Source organism: Coptis chinensis, chromosome 2 (assembly GCF_015680905.1).
Source record: "Coptis chinensis isolate HL-2020 chromosome 2, ASM1568090v1, whole genome shotgun sequence".
In the NCBI taxonomy this organism is placed as follows: Eukaryota; Viridiplantae; Streptophyta; class Magnoliopsida; order Ranunculales; family Ranunculaceae; genus Coptis; species Coptis chinensis.
The window spans coordinates 100,171,548-100,182,750 of record NC_141457.1 but is presented as its reverse complement, the minus strand read 5'-3'; the positions used below and the strand labels follow the sequence as shown (position 1 = coordinate 100,182,750).

Genomic DNA, 11,203 nt, shown 5'->3' with positions numbered 1-11,203 from the left:
AGTTCAAGTTTACTCTTGACGCGAAATAAGAACGGTTTGGGTAGATGAAAGGTCAATTATACCACTGAAGAAAAAAAATAAACATCCCGACCCAACTGAAACAATAAATGTATGAACAATAGTTATGAATATTGATTGTTCATACTCCAAATTATGAACATTAGCTATGAACAAAACAGATATGAACAATAAATGTTCACACTCAAAACAGATTTGAATATTGATTGTTCATACCCCAAATTATGAACAAAACATATATGAACAATAAATGTTCACACTCAAAACAGATTTGAACATTGATTGTTCATACCTTCTTTGGGGTATGAACAATCCATGTTCATACCAAAAAAAAAACATGAACCAAAAACAGATATGAACACTGATTGTTCATACCCAAAACAGACATAAACATTGATTGTTCATACCTATTGAAGCTATAAACACTTATTGTTCATACCTCTAAAACCTTAAACCCTAAACCCTAAAAAGGTATGAACAATAAATGTTCATAGCCCCAATTATGAATATCAGTTATAAATAATGATTGTTCATACCTATCCATGTATGAACAATAAATATGAACATTGATTGTTTATACCGCAAATTATGAACATTAGCTATGAACAATATGTATGAACAAAACAGATATGAACAATAAATGTTCACACAAAAAACAGATATGAACATTGATTGTTAATACCTTCTTTGGGTATGAACAATCCGTGTTTATACCCAAAAAAACATGAACCCAAAACAGATATGAACATTGATTGTTCATACCCAAAACATATATGAACAATAAATGTTCATACCCAAAACAGACATGAACATTGATTGTTCATATAATTGGAGCTATGAACATTGATTGTTCATACCTGTTTTTTATACCTTCAAACATGTATGAACAATAAATGTTCATAGTCCTAATTATGATCATCAGTTATGAAAAATGATATAAATAATATGAAAATTAGTTATAAATAAACAAAATATAAATAATAATAAGAGAACACATTAAGAACACCAATATTTAACTTTCATAAACAAAATGTCATTGTGCACAAAAAACACCACAAAAAATATAGAGTCGCTCCCTCTTCATAAACAAAATATAATTGTGCACAAAACACACCATAAAATATATTGTTTTTTGCCTTCCTCACATTAATTCAGTAAAACATTCGCTTTTAAAAATCTCACATTCATTCAGCAAACATTCCCTTCCTATAATTTTCCTGAAAATCATGATTTTCTTTACTCCAACTTCTCGGCAAGTCTGAAAGCATTCTGCATGCAATGTGAGGGCACAACTTTTGTATTTCCTCTTCATTTATAAATTGATAGAAATTCATATGACCTTGTTCATACAAAATTTCCATCATTTTACAAATATGGAGCCCACAATCAACGCTGCAATTTAGAGAATACACAATCAGTGCTAAAATATAAGAAATAATTGTATTCATACGTATTGGAGTATAAACAAATATTGTTCATAGTTCTTATGGGTATGAACTATGATTGTTCATAGCTATCTGATGCATGAAAAGTCATTGTTCATACCTATTGTATACCTAAATTTAGAGAGTACACAGTCAATTTAGAGAATACACAGTCAAATCACAATCATTTCTAAATATGACAAATGTATTCATACCTATCTGAGACATGAACAATCAATGTTCATAGCTATCTGAGATATGAACACTCATTGTTCATACCCAATAGGTATGAATAATCATAGTTCACACATGTAACACATAAATAAATAATTACCTATTGTTTTGCTGCGGACATTTTGGTGAAAGTATTATTCCTTTATTACTGACAAGCTGGATTTTCAAATCCCCCTTTCTGATAAGATTGTTTATTGACTCAACTAGTACCTTTTTCTGCAAAATTACAATAAGTTATTTCTTTATATTTCAACATATAAAATTTTATATAATTTAAGTGTTTATTGTCGAACTCACAAATTCTTTTGCAACTTCCAACCCCTTTTTTGTATGGCTGAGGGAGTTGAAGTAATACAATCTTGCTTGTTGTCCCTCCACCAACTCCAAGACAATAAGAGTCCAATGATTGTCCGAATGAATTGGAATGGCAATGAATTTCATATTGAAGTCGATGCTCTTCAATATGCTTCAACTCCTTCGTATACCACAAAAGTTAATTATAGGATAAAACAACATCACCATACAACTCTGTCAATGCCAACTTCTTACCCGCATAACTCATATGTTTAGAAATTTTAAGCCCATACTCACGACTATAAAAAGAAGTAATATCTCCCAATGACAAAGATGGTTTATCTCTAGCAAAATTCAAAATATGAGTCATTACAAGATAAGAAGTGAGAGGAGGATGGTTGTAGTATTTAAATGCAAAACCACAAGTGTGTGTGAGATTAATCTTCTTAATTTCAAAACTTCCATATGTATCGCAAGAGTGTATACACTATTCACAGTTTCCATCATTCTTATTCTCACAAACCGCGGTCACTCTAAACTCGTCATTCTTGATTAATTCATATTTGTAACCACTGACAATATCAAATACTCTATCAATTTACAACGAAACTTAAGCGCACCTAAAGCAAACTGTTGCCCAACACCACCATCAAAGTTTCTTGCCCAAAAATCAGACTTGAAAGGTTTACGAACAACAACCACACTACCACACCACCACCACCACCACCACTAACTGAAGAACTTGATGAACTTGAAGAACTTGTAGAAATACAACCACTAGAGGTAATCAATGAAGTGACACAAACAACCACTCTGATCTCAACAATTGCAATCTTCTTTGCAAAACAGTAACAAACCAAAGAATGCAACTCTCTATCATATTCAATTAGGTTATCTTTCTCATCACGGTTGAAACACATATTATAGCATTTTAATCCCAACTCAGAGCATTTTTCATGTAACTCTTGTGCAACACCACCAATAGAAGAATCCAACCCAATACGAATGGAAAAACTACCACCATTGTAACAAAAAACTCCAATCACACTATGATCCATATAAATTGCAAAATCATAATAAAATGCATCGTCAAATGAATTTACAATTACTATGATAGTTGTTTGGGTATGAACAATGATTGTTTATACAACAAATACGTATGAACAATAATTGTTCATAGCAAAAAACAATATCAAAACCTAAAGTTCAATTAAGAAAAAATTCATCGTCAAATGTATTTAAAACTACTATGAATATTGGTTGTTCATAATTTTTTGTGTATGAACACCGATTGTTTAGACAACAAATACATTATGAACAATAGTTGTTCATAGCAAAAAAGCAAAATCAAAACCTAAAGTTCAATTATATTAAGAAAAAATTTATCGTCAAATGTATTTACAACTACTATGAGCATTGGTTGTTCATAGCTGTTTGTGTATGAACAATGATTGTTCATATAACAAATTCGTATGAACAATAATTGTTTATAGCAAAAATAAAAATCAAAACATAAAGTTCAATTAAGAAAAATACATAAAACAACGTTTTCAAAACAAACATGATATTAAAACTATATCATTGATATAAGCAAATTGTATCTCCAAAATCACAGATCTCATCTAAAAAACAAAACATGATACAAAGTTTGAATAAGAACATTTTTAGACGGCAACAATAAGAAGCTATAGATTGAAACTTTCAGTTGAGGAATCCACTCGATTTTCAATTGAGGGAGAAGAAGTAATCGATTGAAACCAGAGCGCGTTGTTTATTTCTAATTTTGAAAACATCTTCAATTTATAGCTTAACACACAAAAGGGTTAAAAAGGTATTTAATAAAATTATAATGGAATGGGCCAACTTAATTTGTCCTTGAGGGTTATTAAAATAGAAAAACTGGATCTGTGAGTTGTTTTGACGGGGGAAATGGGTCTGATAGTGATTATCACAAAACACTGTCCTCTACCGTTGTTTTGAATTTCGGCCCAATTTTTTGCTTTGAGTGTGTTGGTTCTCAAGTGTGGTTATGGGCCGGGATGGTTTTCAGCATGGCCCATAATCCGTTGGGAAAAAGTGTCTAAAGTTTTGGTGATCACAATCTATGGAAAAGTAGCGGAAGGACAAAATGAAACAAACCCAAAATATAGAAGTTGAAATTTTCTTGTTTGCATGATGTAAGCATTGAGCAGTCGTTCAACCGTAAGGGAATTGGTCTAACCTAATGACCCACAACTGATTGTGAATGTTGAGATTATGGATACTCGTCGATGTTCTACTATTGAATCCCCAGTTGACATGGTAGACTGGTAGTTCTCCTACTTCTTTTGGCTGCCATATGAAAAAAAAAATGAGTTCGGAGGGGAGTGGAATGTGAACAGACTAACAGAGTACTAGTGGGTGATCAGATATCTAGTGACGAATTTTATAATAAAAACTACAGTATTTTGTATTGTACAGGGTTGTCTATTATATTGGGAAGTTAGTGGCTTCTTTTTCTTGATATATATTTTTGTAATCATTCACACAATTTATAATTACATATATTTTACATTTGAATGGACCAATGTGAAATATATCTCGTTAATGCAATTGGGCGCGCTTAAGAGCCCATTTCAAATTTGTGAAAATAAAACTTCGGTGAAGGTGGGGCTGTTAACCCAATCCTTTTTAGAAAGTGTATTAAGGCTCTTTTGTTTGTAAGTTCGTTCACAAGCGAGATCAAAAGTCCTCTCTACTTTAATGGAGTTGGTGAATTGCCTTAGTATGATTGTAGGAAACTATGAACCATGAGATTTTCATACGCCTTTAGCTTAGGTAATTGACTTTAACTTGGCTTGATGAATTCCTTTGTAAGGCATGTTGAGCACTTGAGCCATAGAGGTCTCACATGGCACATTTAAGTATTCTTAAAATACATTGCGCACATCTAATGGTTAGATTAAGCATTAGCTAGCATCATAGCCACAAAAATCACCGATTTTTTTAAAAAAAACGTAAATTTTTTTAGTTACCAGTTACCGATTTTCTCAACGAATAATCAATAAAAACGGTAACAGTCTCTTAATTAATTATCGATGTTTACTAATTTTTACCGATTTGTTTTTATAACGGGTTGTTTTCTATTCATTTATTTTAATATTTTATTTTCTAAATTACAAATATTTGTAGGATATTATAAGATATATAACAAGACTTTACATATATAATTATAAATTTTGAATTTAATGATGCACAATCACACATTGCATACTATTTTTAGTTTTAATAATGGATTTTCATAAAAACACCACTTATTTTATTGAGGGATGCCCACACCCACACCCAAAACAAAACCAAACGGACCCTAAGACCAAATGGGCACCATTTAAGATTTTTTTTTTTTTTATAAAAAAAATATTTAAATTTGATTAGTTTGGTTTTATCTTACGTTCCATTGAATCAATATGTGCGCGCCTTTTCAATATTGACAAAATTTAAAATTTTAATCATATTTTATAAAATTGAACAAATTAGTATATTCAAATACGCGATTGATTAATTTCATTAAAAGTTTTGCTTTGATTTCAACTGTAATATTGTAGAGAAAAGATTATGGATTTGATTCATAAATTATTTTGAGACTTATTTGTTTTCATGTTGGGGGTTCCTCCAAATTTTGATAAATTTTACAATTTAATCAATTTTTTAAAAAATAAAAAATAAATAAATATTTTCAATTAGTGATAAATTTTATAAATCTTTCTTGTTTGATTTTGAATATTATAAAATTTCGTAAAAAAAAATTGTGTTTTAATTATTAATAAACTATTTTAAAATATTATTCTTTTCAGTCATAATTCTATGACCCGTTTGTTTTGTGGTTAGTATGTGGTGCCCTTAGTAAAATCATTAGTGTCTATATGAAAACATTTAATTATTTATGGCTTTTCTATATATATATATATTTTTTTTAAATTATTAAATTTGCACGAATTAGCGATATCATCCTTGTCAAATTGATGCCGAATTCCAAATTTGTCCCTACCCTTACCAAACAAGTTTGGGGTTGGAAAACAAAAACTACAAATTTTAAAGTATAGTATTAGAACACAGCCGCGTAAGCACTAATCTATTATTACTCATACTAATTACTCATTAAAGTAGAATTATACTCATTCCGCCACTCAGATATGTAGTCTTCTCCTATCTTATATTCTTTCGGATTCTAGAGTATAAAATTACTCTCAATGTGAAAGGACTACCATTGTTTACATAATAAAGCAATGTTGTTGGGCTGTTTATTATGTAACTGGACAGAGCATAATATTTTATTCTCCCCATCTTAGAAGCCAACCCGACGCCTCTTCCACCTCGAGTAGATCGAATCCACGCTGGATCCGATCTGCGCCCTTTGCTAGACCTTATCGAGTCACCATAAAATACTATATCGTGTATCTCACGCACAAATACAAAACACTCAAACAAAATAAAAAATCAAATAAAACATGCATACGTTGACCCAATTTGCTGAATTTGCTTTACATTACTCATATATTAAACTGGATTTAATCTAGGCTAACTAGCTAGATTAACGAAAATGACTCCAAAGAGCAATTCATTTAGGCGGTCAAGCGAGACCACAGCCCAACCAATAATTTATATGAACTACCATTTCATAGTCTTATTACATTGAGCCCAAGTAAACAATTATGTAAATTGTGAATTAAAAAGAATATTATCCATGGATACGGCTGATAATGTGTATCTAACCATTAAAATATGAGATTTATTAGTGGATTTTGGAACGTCGGCTAGCGATTCTTGATTTGTTGGATTCAAATCTGACGATCTACATTGCTCACAACAGACGTGATCAATAATTCAATATATCACAGGAATCGGTAGTCGGATTACTAAGCTCGTTGACCACTCAACCATACTAGGAGAAAATACAAAATGCGAAGCTAATACAAATATTGATGAATATCCCCCACACATCTTGATCCATCAAGGTCGTGACTAGTGAGTTGCCAATTCTTTACCAAAAAAAACTAGTGAGTTACCAATTACCAACTGACTTTGAAATACTTTTACAGAGTTTATAGTAGAGGAGCCATTTTTTTTCAAAATTTTAATTTTTCTGAATTCCGATCCGTTTTTTTTTGGATTCAGTATCAATATTACTTGTCCCATTTATGAAAATCTTATTTAAATTCAGATAAGTTTCGAATGATTTTTGAAATTTCAATTTTTTCCAATTCGAATCTACGGTGCATATCCGATCCGATCCGATTTTGTCGAATTATTATTTGGAATTATATATGATATATATAAAATTCTAATGTAATTAGAATTGTTTTAATATAATCCCATCTTTTTTTTTTCTCATTTACAGCGGATTAACTTGTATTAATCAATATATAGTACAAACAAACTAAATGGGTTGTATCAGTGACAAGAGGGAAAGGGTGTATTCAAGATGGGTTTCAGATTGTTATGCGGAATGCATTCATGTATATGATCTGGAAAGCTAGAAATGATCATTATCTTCAACAATAAAACGATATGCCCACCGGATGCTTGAGAGCGTGATCGAGACACAAGGACTAAAGTTTGGGTATGAAAATTACCATGACACAAGGCCCGAAGCTCGGCCAGTTTATGGATAGATGGAACATTGAAGTGGCATTCAAAAAGGAGAAAAGAGAGTACTTGCAGATGGGTGCGGCAGAAATGCCAATACATAACATGAACCGAGATGGGACCTTACAAGGATCGAAGGGGATGGGCGCAATAATTCGCGAATAGCAATGGTGAAGTGATAAAGCAAAGTAAAGGCAGCTCACATTTGAAGTGTATTTCGATGATTGAACTACATGCGGTCGAGCAAGGCATTCAAATGGCGAAGAAGACGCGACATCAAAAACTTCGGATATAGATGATTCGACTAATGTGATATCATTCTTGAACACCAACAAAAAACATCCATGGGTGGTAGAGAAGCTAATCAGAAGTATACAAGCTATGAAGGAAGAGCTCGAGTACTTTAATATTATCCATGTATTCAGGGAAACAAATAGGCTAGCTGACGCTTTGGCACATAACATCCCGTCTAGTAGATACATAGAATTAGTCCCTAGTTCTTTCTCTGAGGATGTAAAGAAAATTATTTTTTGATGATGCTTCGGAAAGCAATATGTAAGGATGTAACAAGCTATTATTTTATATTATGAAAAGGGGTAGGGGACCTCTCTAAAAACCTCGTTTACTGATAAAAAAAAAGAAAAAAAAAAAGAAAAAAAAAAAGATTCTATAATTATTATTTATTGTACAAATTATAAAATAGATTTAATATTAAAATATTTGAATTTTTTAATAATTTCTGATTTTTCATCTGAATTTTCCAAATTTCAATTTTCATCCGATTTCTGAAAAATCTAAAAAAAAAACCAGATCGGATTGGATTCAGCACAACATATCGGATTCCGAAAAATCTGAAACCTATAACATATTCCGACCGATCAGACCAAAAGACACCCCTAGTTTCCAGTAACCGGTAAACTGAAACCACGAGCCATTCAGGCATCCAAAATCATTGGCTCAAATAGTCTAAATCTGACCTGTAATCCCGCATCATCCGCAACAAGAAATTGGACACAGCAGCATCACATTAAATATTTTTGTTGGATACTTGGTCCCACAAGCTACCAATACCAATAGCAAAGCGACCGTACAATCATCCAACTTGGTGTATGGAAATTATTGAAATGGGCCACATCCAGCATAATTGTGGGACACAATGAGAGTACCACGCGTCTTGCTTATGATGGATTAGGCGTACCATAATTAAATATCCTCCGCGAATCAATTGTGAAATTTGGAAGAAATAGCAAGTTTTATGAAAAATAGAAACGACGGTCATGGTGAAGAGGACCAACGAGAGCCTTATGTTGGTCCTTAATTGGTCCATCCAACTTATCACACCGGCGACTAAGAAATAACATTCTTTAGAACGGTGATAGTGCCTAGTGAGGTTTGACACATTTGTCCAACCTCAAGTACTCTTGGCATTGATTAAGTTTTAATTATTACAAGGATGATCTGATTGTATAGACATCAATGTTCTGTATTAAGTCGAAGTAAAGTAAATTTTCTACACAAAATGAACTCTGCGGGTTTTAATTCTATTTTTTTTTATAGTATTTTATTTATGTTTCTACCTAAAAAGTTTTGCAATATTTACCAAAATAGAAGCCAACATTGGAATATTCACTGTCAAAATGTTTTGCAAAGAATGTATTATGTGGACATAATTTTTAAATTACTGATTATATAAAAGTGTAAAATTTTTATGATGAGGTGAGAATTCCGTTTTGTGTAGGCCATTAGATACCTAAATGGTTTCAAAGATATAAGTGGATTATAATATTTTACTGATTTAAAAATTTTATCGGCAAAATTCGAGTCAAGTTTAAGCATGTTCTTACTCTGCTCATGAATACAATTTACAAGTGTTATACTAAATTAGTGCTACGGTTAAAATTTTCAAAATTCCTTTAAAAAAAAAATTAAAATTCCTTTAGAAATTCTTTTTATTCGGTTGTACACATATTTGTCAAACCTCAGTCCAGCCTAACTTTCCAATTTTAAACTCTCAAGTCTTGAGGTGGAAGAATAAATCCTAATTTCCGAAAACACCCCTCTTTTCTTTAAATACTTTTCTTCTTCCCTTCCTGGAAACAACTAAGAGCGAGCGAGAGAAAGAAAAGAGAGAGCAGCTAAGGCAGCTACTCGAAAACTCCGCAATCCGTTAACGGGTTCGGAAGTTTACTTCAATCTATGTCTGAATCTCAACGTGCTCAACCACCTTTATACAAACAGCATTCTTTATCATCCGACACGTATCGAGATGAAGCATGGTTAAGAAGAAGAAAAAACAGCAAAAACAGAAGAAGCAAAAGTGTTACAGATGATGATCTAGATGAACTTAAAGCATGTATGGAGTTGGGTTTCGGATTTGATTCACCAGATTTAGATCGGAAGTTAACTGATACCTTTCCAGCTTTGGAGTTTTACTTTGCTGTTAACAAACAGTATAATAACAGTGTTTCTAAAATCCCATCTCCATCGCCGTCCCGGTCGTCTATTTCTTCATTGGGGTCTTCAGATTTTGATTCTTGTTCACCTTTAGACAGTCCGAATACGATATTCGATACAGGTAATACTAATCTCTATAAGATATAATTAGATCTTTTGATCTATTGGATTAGACTGTTTAACAAAAAAAAATCAACTTTTTTTGTGAAGGTAATAATCCTCAATTGGTGAAAGCAAGATTGAAACAATGGGCTCAAGTGGTAGCTTGTTCGGTTCGGCATTCTTCTTGAGTTAACTCAGTGGACTATTCATGGAAATCTGATCGGAACAACTTTGTTGTGAAAAGAACCTTGAACAGTAACAAGAAAATGAAAAAAAGAGAACAACATGATGAGTTTGGATTGACTTTTATTCTGATTTTCCATTATTCGTTTCTTTATACAGTAAAGTCTAAAATAAGTGACCTTAGAGTATATTTGTCTCTGCCTTTTTAACCGTGTGAAGTTAGGAAATGATGCTGTTTTGGGAGTGCAGAGAGTTCGTTTTGTTTGGTTTGTTATTGACTTTTAAAAAAGTTTTCGACAGGAAAAAACTGCAATTTGTAGGGATTTCTGGTTGTGAGTTGTTCACATAGTTCAAGATTTCGGAATCTTCGGATTTCCGACAAATCTAAAAACCGAAATTTCGACTTTTATTTCATTATATTCCGAATGTATTTCAAAATTCACATTTTTTCGATTTTTGATTTGGAATTTCAAATTTCTCAAAAACCGAAATATTCAATGGAATTCAAAAAATTCCTTTGAAATCACAAACTATGGGTGTTCAGTGTGCTAAGAATGCAATCCAATAATTGTAAGGACCATATCACATTATCACCTAGCGTGGAGTAGTGCGTGAGTGACTGCTTAATTTGCGACTCATAATACACAACATTCATTGAAAAAATGACAGTGAAAGTGGGAAACTGAGAGTGGAAGCAATAGCGAGAACGAAACAAGAGTGCTACCTATGCTTCCTGGGCAAGGACGGAGACAAGGGGCACTCCCAAGGTTTTGAAAAAAGTTCTATGTTGTACACGAAGAGGTGGTGGAGGCATCAATTGCATGTTTGAGGCAAATATTTGAGGTAAACATCCGCAAACAATGACCAAT

General features: G+C 32.3%; 1 protein-coding gene across 1 annotated transcript; it reads left to right on the top strand.

Annotated features, from left to right (window-relative positions):
- Nucleotides 1-9,791: 9,791 nt before the first annotated feature.
- On the top strand, nt 9,792-10,339 carry LOC147519607 (uncharacterized). Its single transcript, XM_086594154.1, has 2 exons — nt 9,792-10,170; nt 10,260-10,339. The coding sequence occupies exons 1-2, from the start codon at nt 9,792-9,794 to the stop codon at nt 10,337-10,339; spliced, it is 459 nt and encodes a 152-aa protein (XP_086450280.1).
- Nucleotides 10,340-11,203: the final 864 nt, after the last annotated feature.

Coding starts and splice junctions, on each gene's coding strand:
- LOC147519607 (XM_086594154.1), top strand. CDS start 9,792: ATGTCTGAATCTCAACGTGCTCAACCACCTTTATACAAACAGCATTCT. Junction 10,171..10,259: donor GAATACGATATTCGATACAG/GTAATACTAATC, acceptor TTTTTTGTGAAG/GTAATAATCCTCAATTGGTG.